The sequence below is a fragment of the Haliotis rubra genome, unplaced genomic scaffold, assembly GCF_003918875.1.
Source record: "Haliotis rubra isolate DU_JTF1 unplaced genomic scaffold, ASM391887v1 Scf243, whole genome shotgun sequence".
Classification (NCBI taxonomy): Eukaryota; Metazoa; Mollusca; class Gastropoda; order Lepetellida; family Haliotidae; genus Haliotis; species Haliotis rubra.
In genome coordinates, this window is record NW_025766481.1 from 581,756 (window position 1) to 597,594 (window position 15,839).

Sequence of the window (15,839 nt, forward strand, 5' to 3'; positions counted from 1 at the left end):
CTTTGGTTTTGTTGGGAGGGGAAGGGAGACAACTCTTAACACTCTTATAGATACTGTGGACCTTATGTACATGATATTTTCAATGTCTACAAGTACAGTCTTCGTACAGATGATGCAAATGAATTGAAATACAGGCATCCCTCGCCATAACGCGGGTCTTAGGGTCCATGGATGACCTCCTGCATTATTAGACACCCGCATTATAGTAACGATTACGTAATGCGGAACAAAGGCCCAGTAAAATCGTATTTTCCATGGACATAACAAAACTGCTATTTTGTGTATTGTGCCCAGTCAAAACTATATCGTATTGTTGGAGGTGAAAAAAACAACAACTTTGCAAATGAAAATAGATGTATGTACATGAAACTTGCAATCAAACATCACAAGACATGATAATTCAATTGTTGTTCCTGTCATGCTACCTGTTATTCAACTAAGCCGGAAATAGCAATCAGCTGGGCACAGATCGATGTTTTGGTCCAATGTACCGGTGATTCAGTTAAAAACGATCCGAAAATATAACATCAAAGAATTTCTATTCCATTATCAGAATAATTTATATGTCAAGCAGTTATTCTAACAGAGATCTTATATATTGCTATCGTATAAGTATAATGCATGTTTTCTACGAACATATTTAACATAATAATTAGCATTGCTAAGCACTTTGGGTTACCTGGCTGGATACATTTTACGTAGGAGACAGTTTGACAAGTCACCGCTGACTTCCTCGGTACGTGCCACTTTGATTGTAAAAACAAAATGTTGGCAATTAATTGTCAAATATGACTTCAATGAGTCAATAACGCAGGTCTTGGGGTCAATGGATGACAAGGCTGTAATCTGTTCATGATTGCTGAGAAAAATGTGAAATTGGTGCTATCGCGGTAGGCGTGAAAAACGGACCCTCACACAAATGTGGTAAGCAGGCGTTGTATGGAATGAGGTAATGCCATGTCACTCACGGTTTCTCCGTTGTTATTGTAAACAATTTTAATGAATGAAAATGGGATTGAATTTAATCAATAAAATGTTTATTCTGACATCATACATTCTCGCAATTACGCGGTGTGTTGCATTATAGCAAACGTAAGTACTCGGCTGATGATCGACATGTCTTTATGATAAAGTTATTACGATGTTTCGCTGTTCATCTATTATTATTGAAAAAAACCCTGCATGTTTTAAGAATCTGAAAAACCATGGATATGTACGATAAACATAGTTAATTGCAATCCGCACTGAATTTCACTAGTTTACAACGTGATTAACCAGAGCTCAAGAGCGGATTTGTTGATGTGCTATTTTCCATGACGTGAATATATGTGATCACTGGGCAACTTTTTTTATGGGAGCCACGGATTACCCCGCGGTTTAACCGAATCCGCGGTATCGCAAAGAGCATTATTGCTAGTGATGACTGTATGTCTAAAACTATATATAAGTATGTATTCATTTTCTGAGACTAAGCGTTACTCTACCAGTAACATATGAATTTTGTTTTGTTATACCACAATCACTGGAAAGTTTTTTATACACTATGATGTTTTGAATGCACTGTCAGTTTACATGGAATAGAGCACGACAGTATAGAGTGTTGCTATGATGTTTTGAATGCACTGTCAGTTTACATGGAATAGAGCACGACAGTATAGAGTGTTGCTATGATGTTTTGAATGCACTGTCAGTTTACATGGAATAGAGCACGACAGTATAGAGTGTTGCTATGATGTTTTGAATGCACTGTCAGTTTACATGGAATAGAGCACGACAGTATAGAGTGTTGCTATGATGTTTTGAATGCACTGTCAGTTTACATGGAATAGAGCACGACAGTATAGAGTGTTGCTATGATGTTTTGAATGCACTGTCAGTTTACATGGAATAGAGCACGACAGTATAGAGTGTTGCTATGATGTTTTGAATGCACTGTCAGTTTACATGGAATATAGCACGACAGTATAGAGTGTTGCTATGATGTTTTGAATGCACTGTCAGTTTACATGGAATATAGCACGACAGTATAGAGTGTTGGTAGGATGTTTTGAATGCACTGTCAGTTTACATGGTATAAAGCACGACAGTATAGAGTGTTGCTATGATTAGAGCTGTGTATCATGGCGAGACAATATATCCCGATACCAGTTTAATGAGGCGAGACGATATATCATGAAAGTATTGGCAAGGAACCTGCGAGACAATTATCATCACGATGCAATGGTGGTGATACGATACGTTTCCCGATACTTTACCATTTCTGATAACAGAACATATATGATACATAAAATGACTGAAACTTCATTTGTTATACAGCAGAACTTGTGTTACATTCACACACTTCTAATAAAGTTTCAGCATTTAATGCTTAAGACCGTACAGTCACACATATTCAATATACCTTGATCTAGCATTATTATCCCCCGCAACACGTTTTGCGGGGGGTATTAAAATGGACTCCGTCCGTCCGTCCGTCCGTCCGTCCGTCCGTGCACATTTGTCTTTTCCGGAGCAGAACTCTAAAATCGTTCAATATTTCTTCACCAAACTTGGCACATACATGGATCTGGTGGTGTACTGGTGCCTTTTGGTAGTTTTGGAATTCTGAATTAAATGTTTTTGGCGTTTCCATGGCAACAAGTTCGACTTTCATTGAAATTAGTGGTAGTGCTCTTTTCCGGAGCAGAACTCTGAAACCGTTAAATATTTCTTCACCAAACTTGGTACATGGATAGATCTGGTGGTGTACTGGTGCCTTTTGGTAGTTTTGGAATTCTGAATAAAATATTTTTGGCGTTTCCGTGGCAACAAGTTCGACTTAGACTGAAATTGGTGGTAGTGCTCTTTTCCGGAGCAGAACTCTAAAACCGTTAAATATTTCCTCACCAAACTTGGCACATAGATAGATCTGGTGGTGTACTGGTGCCTTTTGGTAGTTTTGGAATTCTGAATAAAATATTTTTGGCGTTTCCATGGCAACAAGTTTGACTTAGCCTGAAATTGTGGTAGTGCTCTTTTCCGGAGCAGAACTCTAAAACCGTTCTCTATTTCTTCACCAAACTTGGCACATGGATAGATCTGGTGGTGTACTGGTGCCTTTTGGTAGTTTGGGAATTCTGAATAAAATATTTTTGGCGTTTCCATGGCAACAAGTTCGACTTAGCCTGAAATTGTGGTAGTGCTCTTTTCCGGAGCAGAACTCTAAAACCGTTCAATGTTTCTTCACCAAACTTGGCACATAGATTGGTCTAGTGGTGTACTGGTGCCTTTTGGTAGTTTTGGAATTCTGAATAAAATATTTTTGGCATTTACATGGCAACAAGTTTGACTGAAATTGGTGATTGTGCTGCTTTCTGGAGCAGAACTTTAAAAACCTTTCAATACTCTCCTTCCACTTTTCTATATACACACCTAAATATTTCTATATACACACCTAAATATTTGACATAATCATAACTCGTAGACATAATCATGAAGAGTATTTTGCCATTGCGGGGGATATTGATGACTTTGTCTTCTTGTATAAAATTGAAATTGACCTTTCCCTTGGGAAGTTGTGTTTCTGCACCAATGCTCTCACAAACAGTTCAATGTAATTTATATCTCAGAATTCAGAATCACGGAAACAAACTTTAAGTACGCATTCTAAATTTTCTCTTCTCTTTGTTCTCTTTCTTGAAGCTAAGACATCGTTCGTAGTTGTTAATAAATGGTGTTTTTTGTCAAACAACTAAAAGATATTTCAATTACTTGAAGACAAATATTCTACAGTTCACGGAGTTTGAAAAATGTTCACATTATACACTTATACACTTATACACCAACTCCTTTGTTCATGTAACAAAGATAGCAGACACAAACAAATTCCTTTAAGGTTCAATTTGTTTTTAAAATCCAGATGAATTTCAAAGAGATTCCCTTCCCATACCTAATGCAATACTCCTTACAACTTTAAGTATTATTTAAAGTGTATCGGGATATATCGTCTCTCGTGGCGATACATCGATGTATCATGGACCCCTCGCGATATAAATATCCTGATATATTGCCTAAATGTGTTTTGCATCCATGCACTCATATCGCGTAGTTGACGATGCAAACATGGATACTATCGATGAATCGTTACACCACTAGCTATGATGTTTTGAATGCACTGTCAGTTTACATGGAATAGAGCACGGCAGTATCACAGACTGTTGAATGAACACGCTCATAACTATACATAACTAAGACTAGCAAATTAAAACAAAGATAATTGGTGAATAAATCGCTCAAAATGAGCTCTTTTTGTTTGGATTATTTCATTCCCTCAAACAAGCATAGTTTTTCAGGGTCCTCAAGTTGGTGTTGCACCGTGTCAGTGCACAAGATGGCAGCATGTGCTGCTGGCATCATATCAAAAGCTACAGAAGACATTTTTATTGAAAGTGTAGGGATTGTGTATGCACTAGTGATGTGTACTGATCGTGATTGCTTTATAGATAGGGAATATGAATTGGCAGTGATTTTGAAGGTTTTTCCAGGATGGTTGTCTTATACATGGGGCCACCTTATAGACAGCAATGCAGTGTACAGTACTCAGCCAAAATCCATGTACAAGTAAGGGTTTCTGGAAATATCGTGTGGTTCCATGTCTGGAACTATCCAACCTGGTGTTTGGCCCTGACAGGACAGTAGTGACCATGTTACAGTATGCCCTAGTCAGCAACATGTACGTTTGTTATTAGAGTGATATTTACTGACAAGAGTAACTGAAACAGCCATAAAATCATCTTTGTTAGCATGAATAGTTCTACCTCTCTGCCTAGATGGCATGGGAACATCACAGTCAGTGGATTCCCTGCTTTTAAGCTTTTGCGCTTGTCAAGTCTTTCCACAATGGTACTGTAATTGTTGGTTTCACCAAAGTGTTACTGGTCTACATGGACTACACTGGGGCTTTCCTCCTTCATCACGTAAATAAGCTTAACAATACAGGCATATACATCTAGAGGTTTACTGGCCAAAACATTTACTGTTACAGACTTTTGTTGTATGCCAGTCTTCTATGTATCTCTACCGTCAGTTTCTACCTAATAGGGTTACATGGTCACTGGATTGATTGGTTTGTTGGCACAAGGTTTAAACTTGCATGTTGCTCACCAGAGTTTTGAAAGTTTTTAAACTGTGAACTTGCTATGGCATTTACCTCTGCCCAATCACCTGTTGATCCCAATGCTGAAGTTGAATTTAATTCACTAGAGTTAAACCATGTTAAAGTTCATGGTGATATGTGGTTGCAACATTTCTTCCCAGTAATCATGGTAATGATATTTACCCACAGCTAAATTATGCTCATTAGCTTGCCCTGCTTCCGTTTCTTGTGAAATGACTCCCTGTTTCTACCAAGTTCCTGACTCAGGATATACGTAGATGACTTCATGGTCACTGATGGTGTAACCGACGGACACTCATATAAATGAATATTTCTCCTTCCTTGTGTATCTGGATGCTGGAAACATCCTTGTTTGGCTTCAGAGGTTTTGATATATTATGATATCAGTGTTGAACTTTTTAGGATGGATTGCTATGGTAAGAATGCTGATTTATTTTGTTCCGATCTTTTCTTTGAATAATTTTCACTTTTTCTGTTAACATGATGTCAGAATTCATCACATTTGATGGGAAACTAGTAATCCTATTATCACTGAGTTCCATTTGTTTCAAGTATGTTGTGTCTGTCAGTAGTAGTTTGACAGAATTATTGATGTTTTCATTATTATTATTTTTGTCAACAGTTCATGTTCATTAAGTTATTTTTGTTGTATCTTGTTCCACTCATGCAAGATTTTGTACACTGTGCTATTGAATCCCAAAAGCATGGAGTCATAATGATTCCTAGTGTTCTCGGGTGTTTTGATGAATATGAGTTTAAATCTACCTATAGAGAAAAGTGTTAGTCCACAAGGAAATATCACTAGACCTTTCTGGACTTCACTAGTCTCAGACTCTCAGTCTAGTGGACTTAATTTTGAAACTAACACATCAAGAGAGCATTTCCATTAATACAATGCAATACATGTTCACAGTCAGGTATGTTTCTGAAAGCTAAAGCATGACACAACCTTTATGATTTGGTGGCCTGTTCAGACAAAAGCTGACCTACCTGTACAGCTTAGGGGAGGAGTCAGTTGGTAGAGGGTGTTCCATGCTGAACTCCCATGTGTAATTTCCTGAATGATAATTATCAACAAAATGTGGTCGTGACTGAACTGATGGTAGTTGATATGCTAGTATCTATGTGATGTGTTCAGGATGTAATGTTAAACTATCCTGCTTCAATGATGTTGATAGAGCCTTTCAAATCAGTGCACACAGTGTCATGTCCAGCTATCCTTCTTGTAACGATGACACAGGCTTTCAGGTATTAGTCTAGTCAGGTGTACAGGTCAGTGTTAATATAATGTAATGGTAAGTTGTGTCAGACCTATTTGACAGTATGATGCTGTGTATGGATGAGATAGTTATCATGCTCCAGGTACTGTGTTTGTTGAGTATCAGAGATGGCCTCCAATAACAACCATGATAAAGTGAAGCCTGATACTGAAAGGGATTGTCCAGTTTCAAGGGGAACTCAATTGCTGGCTTAGAGTGATGATAAAACCCATTTGATGTCTTGTATCAAATTACTGTCATGCTTGTTGGATTAAGTAGCCATTCAGCATGTTTGTGTATGTGAAGGAATGTTTGTCATAGTTCTGTTGGTGTACTGTGTAGCAGAAACTTTCTAATTGGTCTAATGTTGTTTGACTTTTGTTATGTAGTAGGCTAAAGCCATGTTGTCTATGATCAAGCCAGGTAGATAGGCAGTGAAGGATTGGTGTAGCTGGCCTACAAGGCCGTGAACTCTCCAGCTGTTCAGGTGGACGTGACTGATTGAGGTGCCAGCTGATCTCTAATTACCAACCTGAGGAGGGTACACTTGCTCCTAAATTATCAGATTTCCAAATGCCATTGGAAGTTTTGAAAGTAGTTCTTTGATCATGCTAGTAGTAATTTTCAACTGATGTTTAGGTGGGGGTTATGTCATTGGGTATATATGTGTAGAGAATCATGTAGGACCGAAGGCATCAGTATTTGCCCCATGAGGCCAAAATTGTTCTCCGAGTTTTGTTCAACAACTTTCGTGAAGATAAGAAGCCTCTGAGTAAATTTTATACAAGGAAGAAACTGGACTCCTTCTTCAGAGTATATTATAAAACTAGCATTCAAGTATTCTGATCTTCCTCAGTATTCTGTAATCTGAACATCTTCGTTACCATGACAACTACCAGTCTTCTTGAAGGAGGTGACATGCTTCAAGTAATTTTGATGCATGATAAGTTTTATGGAATATAGTGTGGCATATGCAGTGTCAGGTTACTCCCTTGGTTGAGTGGAGTGTGCAGACAGGGCTTTCAGTGTACATGGAGGGGTGATAGGGAACCTCCCTCCCCCAGCTGGCCTGGCTAATCACTTAGTCCTCTCTTCAGCTAGTCAGGAACTCTGACAGGTACAATTGCATTATACTGGATACACTTGTCGGCCATATTTGTTCGATGCATTTAATACTATCCAACAGTATTTCTATTTAATAAATAGTGGATGAAGCTGAAATAAGCAATAAATGAAATGATCCTCAAGCATTTGTATGGTTTAATATGATTAAACAATGAAAATGAAATCCATAATGGCATGTTATAAAGCTCATCAGTTACCATGGTTAAATGCATTAAGGCTACATCTAGCATTTTTGTGTGCTTTTTGATGACATTTACTGTCAATGCAATAGCCATATATGAACTATTTCTAAAAATTATTTGTGAAAACATTTTTTCACATGTCAACACAATATGTCTATAGATAATGGCAAAGGCTGGCTTAACAAACAGTGTGCATAAATGAGCATGATGAAATATGTTTCAAAATAACATTCATGCTTTTCTGAATGTAATAACAGCTACTACATAATGTATATATAAATAAAAATTTAGATATTTTCAGTTATAGTTTCACAATTTGGGATGTTTTGAGAAGTTTTGCTCTCACAATACATGTATAATTGGCTCTGCAATCATGAAACTACAAATGACAAGAAAAATCTTTCAGTTTTCAGAAATGTCATACCTTGGGTACCTTTTTGGTTAAGCAGCTGTTATTGAGTGTTTGGTATTGTGTGTGTCATATAAAAAAATAAAATATTGATCAAATTATACGAAATGATATCATTATAAAGAAAATAACAGACTGGTCACCACCCAGCTGGAAGTGCCGGAAGTCACCAATGGGTACAGAAACTATTTGAAGTTTATATATTTAGAAAGCTGAGCATTTATTCATACCATATATCAAATTATATGCAAGTCCTACTTGGTGAAGTACCACATTGGCAGAAGGTATCCTGTATACTGCAATCCAGCTCCAGGAGTCCCCTCAGAAAGATAACAGTGCACATTAAAATCTTCAAGGAACACTTTAAAAGTCTAGTTTTGCATCTATACACATTATCAGAAAAGGATCACAAATGTGTTTTACTCAAATTGGGCTATGTATCATACATTATTTGAATAATTTTACTGTCAATAAGACATTTAGATTAACAAAATGATATCGAACTCTGAAAAGACTTGACATATTTGGCAGGGTGTATTTGTTCATATAGCTGTTATTAGTGTTAAGGGCGGTGGGGTAGCCTAGTGGTTAAAGCGTTGGCTCGTCACGCCGAAGACCTGGGTTCGATTCCCCACATGGGCACAATGTGTTAAGCCCATTTCTGGTGTCCCCCGCCGTGATATTGCTGGAATATTGCTAAAAGCGGCGTAAAACTAAACTCAGTCAGTCAGTATTAGTGTTAAGGGCTGCCTCACCATTCCACATTGTCCAAGTTAAAGGAGAATACGAACGAAAACAAAAACTTTTGATATATTGTAAAGGATATTCTAAAAGTCACATTCCATGATTAAAATTGAACAAAAAGTTTGTAAAATAGCAATAAAAACACAAAAACGTACTCGTATTTCCGCCTATTACGGACACACCCGACAGTTAATGAGCAGAGGGGGGTATCACGTGACATGACGTCATAAGTGCCTGTTGCTGATGGCTTCCTCTTTGATTTTAGCTCACAACTTAACAGTGTCCGTGGATTCTGAAGCAGTAAAAGATGTTCCTGATGTTATTTCTGAAATGGATGTTAGACCGTATCAATACGATCCGATTTTACATCTTGCAAGACAATCTTCCACTGAAGATGAAGAAGAAGAATCAAGCGAAACGGAGGCATCGCTTGAGGTCAAAATAAATTTAAAAATAGACCATATCATTTGACAAGATTACTATTTGTCAGCAAAATGTCATACAGTTCCAGCCAGCAAACTCACCCCTATAAATATATGACCAGTCACTAAGAATTATTTAAAAACCAATGTGATTACAGTTCATTTTGTGTCAAATGGGTGACTGTAGGGTGTCTGGGATTTAAAAACAAAATAATTATGCTTCAGACGAGGGAAAATAAAAATTATCTGCTTAAAAAATGACACTGGAATTATTTTGTTGAAAAAAATTAGGATCCTAGTTCTCATTAATAACGTATCAAGTCTCGATACAAGATCCCAGCCTGGTCGAGCAGAGATAATATTCGCAACGCAGATAAGTTATTCCCCGAAAACTGGTGAATTATAAAATACTAGTCAGGACAACGTATGTTTCCCCATTGTTTGGTTATGGAAATAGTTATGGTACTCGGTCATAGCCTTAGAATGACATCCTGTCAGCCAATGAGAATACAGAACAACTTCCACGGCACACACTACTGACAAATAGCGAGTCTGATGCCGACGTGCGTAATTGGACAAAATGGAAAACAATGAAAGCAACAAGTACTTCATGATTTGCCGTTGTATTCGGCAATGTTTTGAGTTGACTGCATCATTTAGGGCTCCAAACCAAAAAGAACGTTATAGCGAAACATTTTCAAGCTCATGTGAAATCTCTTACTGATTTTGATAATATATATCTCATGTGTACCAGTCAAACTGCCCCAGCTACAAATGCCCCAGCAAATTTGGTCATTCATTCTTATTTGTTCAAATTTATTTATAATGATTGAATATATGCCGTAAATGCATAGTTTTGTCAACTTATTATGATATTATGTTCTTCATATAACAGTTATTAGGAAGTAATATTTCTGATAAATGTTTCATCGGTAAACTCATAACTATGTATATACTTATATATGATGAACATAATATCAAAGTTGACAAAACTATGAATTTATGGCCTATATTTATTCATTTTAAATAAATTGGGGCATTTCGACTACCCCACTGGGGCAATTTGACCAAATTTGCCTGGTCATTTTGTAGCGGGGGCAATTCGACTGGCAATCAGACTTGATTTTATGTTAAAAATACCACTGACAGTAAGTTGTTACAGGGAATGAATTAATTAATGAATCTCGTGGGTACTTTTTCCTTCTTCAGCCTAGCTTGGGTATTTCCATACCCCATGCGTGCATGTCTCTTTCATATGCGTCCGACTCGGAATGATCGGCGCATTTCTCCTGCAGAAATCTGTCATTTCACTTGGAAAACGGAAGAAATGGTGGTTCTTTCCCATGTTCGATGATGTCGTGCATCCCCAGGCAACGCAATACACCATTGTACCATTTAAAAAAACGACAGAAACAACACGATTTGTACTACTGTAGCGCTTGGTCTTTGGCAATATGGCGGACTCCAGGCACATTTGACGTCACGAGTGGAAAGGTCACGTGGATTCCAGCGAAATTTGCATAATGGCCGGAGCTGAGATTTACAGAAACTGTTTTCGCCATTAAAACATAATTATACATAAGTTTTAATTGAAAATTTGGGAATATGTTTCTGATGACTTTATCTTTCACCCATCAAATTATTGCAATTCACTCGTATTCTCCTTTAAGACTTTGTCTGGCAGTGTTTACAGATTCTGTTAGCTGGAAAACATGAATTGAAACCAAATATAATCTGAAAAGCATGTTTTCCCCCATCAAATGTAAACTTGAAAATGAATCAATGAAAATGTATGAATTAACTGCAAGTTAAGTAATGCATCACATACCTAGAACGCTTGAAATCAGAAATAACTAGAAATAGCAACACTGTTCACCACAAGTTTGGTGGTGAACAATATCCTCCGCAATAGTAAAAAACCCAGTTTTGTAGAATGGAATGATGCAGGGCATATTGTTAAAGGAAGAGTGTGCTCTGAACTCTGTCACTTGCCAATGTGTTCTGTGTGGTGTAAGCACATGCCACATGCAGTAAACATGTGCCGCTTGACATAGACTCCTGACTACATGTGCTGGCTGGCTAGTAGACTAAGGCTTAGTCTCTGAATATATATAATTTTGATAGTAACAAACAAGCCTATTTATATTGAAAAGGAGCCCTAGAAGGACCAGAGATTCAGAACCTGAGGAAATCTAGACTTGCTTTATTTAGGGCTTTAGCACGGCAGAGAGGGCTTGGCAGTAGGGAAATTAATGTGGTTCAGGGACTGTGAGACAGACTAGCTGGCTAGGTACATGATGGGTTTTTGGCAACTCGAATTGATGTTATTAATAATTCTTGATGTTATATCTCCATCTTGATTCATGTTATCTTTAAAAACACTTCTAGTAAAGATGATACAGGGGTGGAAATAACCCATTGCCCGATGCCCCAGTTCAGTGTTTTTTTCTGTCGGCCAAGCAAATTTGTTTATCACGCTGTACCGGTGTCCAGTTGACTTTCCAATGTTAATTATGTTGTTTATTTAAAAAATCTACAAGAAAATTGGCCGATATAGTGGAAAAATTATCAGGGCAAGTGATGTTACATGTGCAACTGTACCGGAGTACACTAGCAATTGTAAAGTTATTTCCACCCCTGTGATATACATGACTGAGAATATTCCAGTTCATGTGTGCTGAATCCATGTGGAAGTGGACATTAGGACTTAACAGCAGATTTTCAAGACAGGCTTTCCTGTTGATTATGTAATAGCCTGTGATAGACACTACCACATGCAGTGTTATCCAGAGACAGTATGTTAAATATTGCTAGAGTGTGTAATATAGACAGATAACCCACAGTGTGTGAGCAGCTGGATAGTCAGCTGGTAATTACACAACAGCTGATGTTTCATGAAGTAGGTTCTGATGACAGGAGGCTTTCTTAAGTGTAGATGTACAGAAGCGTTTGTCACAACTGGTCGGCTTGTATTGAGAACTAGTGACCACTTAGAAAATATTAATCTGGTTTGTCATAAATGTAAGTGTATGACTTCATTGTCGTATCTTGATGTCTTGTGCTTGCATTTCATAAGATATGACTGTAATGGAAAGCAAGGTGCCTGAAAACATCCAGAAAAAAACCCTGTTCATTTGTTGCAGCAATTACTAGACTGTAAATGTGGTAATATTAATACTAGATAATGACTGTAGGTGAAACTTTACTTGCCTTGGGCTAAGAATTGTATAGCTGGAGTTATGTATGAAATGAAGATGTTCTCACAGGTGTAGCTATACAGCACCCTAAGCATAGATGTATTGTGGACACTTTCTGTCCGGAGAGTCCTTGGTGTAGTCAGTTGACTGAAACAAGACAGGAGAAATGGGGATGAACATATCCTGATGAGAACAGTCTATAATGGACTGGAACTATTAGAGTTTGTTCCTAACTTGATGAAGTGTCCTTCTGTTAGTGTCTTGTTGAGAGTAGGGAGATGTTACAGGCATGTCCACTGTGTGAACTCTCCACATGTGTATAGGTCAGATAGACTGGCCAGTTATCACTAACAGCTGACTAGCATAGCCAAGCCTGCTTCAACTACAGCTTGAATTACCTCCAGTCATTTGGCCGTCTGCCACAACAGTGGGCTCAGCTTATGGGTAAAAGGATACTTACTCATGGACTTAGATGACACTCTTTCATCTTAAAAACAGCAGCTTATGGACAAAAGATCTTCATTATATTTCTAGGATTTGTGAAGATATGCACAGATGAAATTCTATTTTCCTGACTGTTACTCAAGTTTCTTCAGTCAGGACTTAAGTGTTGATGTTTGTTGGCTGTTGAGGTGATTAATATCCCAGCCTGTTTTAGGCGTAGGAGGAGCTAGCCTCAGGCAGGAAGGCACAATAGTCGATCCTCTCCATAACATCAAAAACAGAAGCCTGCTCACAAGTTTTTCTGCGGATGTCCTCCCCAGCTTATAAATACCACACCCAGGAGGTCCATAGTGACTAGTGACCAAAGTTAGTTTCCCAGTCTGTGAGTCGGTGGGCACTAAGGGCGGGATTACACTTCCTACGTAGGCTCTCCATAAAAGGAATCTGCCCCTAGGTCTGTCGAAGATGCTTACTGTTGAGACTGGCTGCTGAACGCCTCATGGTGAATGTGTAACTGGCAGAAAATCCTACACCTCTCAGCCATGCTGTCTGTCTCTCATTAACAAAGGCCCTACGCAATACAAGCCTTACTGGCAGCAGATAGAATAGGCCGACACACTTCACCGAGTCACAGGATATTTTAATCGGCACGCCAACTTTTTGATCTCTGTGTGATGTTGCGTGTCCTCACTCTCTGAGGTTATAAAGTTGGCTGAAAGTTTTCTTAGTGGTGTGTATAAGTGTGGATGTGTATATTGTTTGTTCCGGAACCACATGTCTTCAATTGGATATTTATATCTCATTCTGATATTCTTGTGCTGAAGAAGAGCAGGGTCACCTATTATGCAGAAGAAGTATGCCTGCGTTAAGTACGTACACTCACGGGTAACTGTGTATTACACAAGTAAAATTGAGCTTAAGTGGCGGAGATCACTACATAGTTGTGCTGTGTGTGATGTTGCTCAACTGAAGAAGTTGGGCTTACCCTGTGGAGCTATACATTATGGGATATGTACAGCTGTTGCACTACCCTTCCCTCTCAACCTTGTCAACTGTAAAAAACCCACAGGCACACCAGCAAAGAAGCCGATCCAGAGAGTTCAGCCTAAAGTCATCTCACAGGTAGAGTGTATGGTCTTTATCAAACAAACAAACCTTGGTTAGTTATACGCCAGGTTGACACAAACTGAGCTTGGGTCACACATTTATTAAGATTAAGGTTGACAGAAGGTGTTAAGATTTTGTGTCAACTAAGCTGTGGATTGTGATATGCAACAGACAAGGGGCATGTATTGTATGGTGTAACTGGAAAAGAAGGTCTCTATTGGTCGGTTTTATACTGTTTTCTGGATGTATAAAGCTTTTATCCCATGCATGAGTCAGAGTTTCCAGTGTAGTCAATGGTAGTGATTTTGCCCCTTTTACACTCCCCTGGTGCTCCTGCCCAGCTGCTGTCAGGGTCTCCTTCATACAAAGTAGGTTACAATAACAGTGTTCAGTGTGCCAAGATTCAGAGTAACCTCTTGAATTGTGATGATTAATGCTGCAGATAACCTCACACAGACAGTGTCAAACACTACAGGTCAAGTTACAGCAAACTGAAGTTGTGTAATGACAGCTTCTTCCCACAATACCAATTGTTATCACTGTTTGTACACATGATATATATGTACACATGCTTGTACACACATACTGATAAGAACCAGTCAGTATAACCCCCACTAAGTCCATGTCCTCGAGTCCAGGACACAACTTCTCTGCTGACATTTGCAGTGTGCCAACAGTTTCTGTGTTTGACATTTGTCTCTCATATGGTTACAACATAATGACTGTTTAGTCATAATAAGATTTGCTTTTAAATGTTGCATGTTGAAAATACTGAGCAACAGTTCAGGATGGTTATTCAAGTATGTGTTCCGTACGGATCTACACGGGGACGGATGTCATTGTTGCATGTGTAGTGACACTTCACTTAGATATCTGACGGAATGCAAGCCTGTATTGAAGAAGCTGACTTTTAACATGTACACTTGTTCCATAGTTCTTCAGTATATGCTGCGATCTATGTTATAATTTCATGTAAGCCTGTATTGAAGCAGCTGACTCTTGACATACACCCTTGTTCCATAGTTCTTCAGTATATGCTATATTTATAATTTGCGTGACTCTTGATCTATGTTATAATTTCATGTAAGCCTGTACTGAAGCAGCTGACTCTTGACATACACCCTTGTTCCATAGTTCTTCAGTATATGCTGCGATCTATGTTATAATTTCATGTAAGCCTGTACTGAAGCAGCTGACTCTTGACATACACCCTTGTTCCATAGTTCTTCAGTATATGCTGCGATCTATGTTATAATTTCATGTAAGCCTGTACTGAAGCAGCTGACTCTTGACATACACCCTTGTTCCATAGTTCTTCAGTATATGCTGCGATCTATGTTATAATTTCATGTAAGCCTGTACTGAAGCAGCTGACTCTTGACATACACCCTTGTTCCATAGTTCTTCAGTATATGCTGCGATCTATGTTATAATTTCATGTAAGCCTGTACTGAAGCAGCTGACTCTTGACATACACCCTTGTTCCATAGTTCTTCAGTTTATGCTGTGATCTATGTTTGTACCTTCAGTTGTGACATATTCTGAATCATCTGACTAGGAAACAGTGTAATGATGAGATACCTGAAATACCAAACTGATGTGTGTAAAGTTGATATTGTCATGATGCTGTGGTTGTTGTAGAGGTAATTCCAAGTGACCTTTACGTTGTGGCAGCCTTCAGACAGAATTTATCAACACCAGTGAAATATTGGGCACACATGTTGGTGAAGTGACATGAACACTGCAACACTTATGAACACCAATGTTAAGATTATTACTATAAATTTAAGTTGTC

At 38.3% G+C, this 15,839-nt stretch overlaps 1 protein-coding gene across 6 annotated transcripts in view; it reads left to right on the top strand.

The window, feature by feature from the left end:
• LOC124278892 (serine/threonine-protein phosphatase 2A regulatory subunit B'' subunit alpha-like) overlaps positions 1-15,839 on the top strand; it is a 75,499-nt gene that overhangs the window by 13,966 nt on the left and 45,694 nt on the right. For 3 of the 6 annotated variants that reach the window (XR_006899213.1, XM_046714689.1, XM_046714693.1), the window contains exon 1: positions 13,238-14,059. The exons of 2 other annotated variants lie outside the window; for them this stretch is intronic. Coding sequence is in view for 3 of the 4 variants with exons in the window: in XM_046714689.1 (XP_046570645.1) it covers positions 13,781-14,059 (279 nt within the window). In the remaining variant the exon portion in view is untranslated. Of the gene's footprint in view, positions 1-5,476; positions 5,572-13,237; positions 14,060-15,839 lie in introns of those variants that run through there. One more of the 6 variants, XM_046714694.1, reaches the window with a different exon arrangement.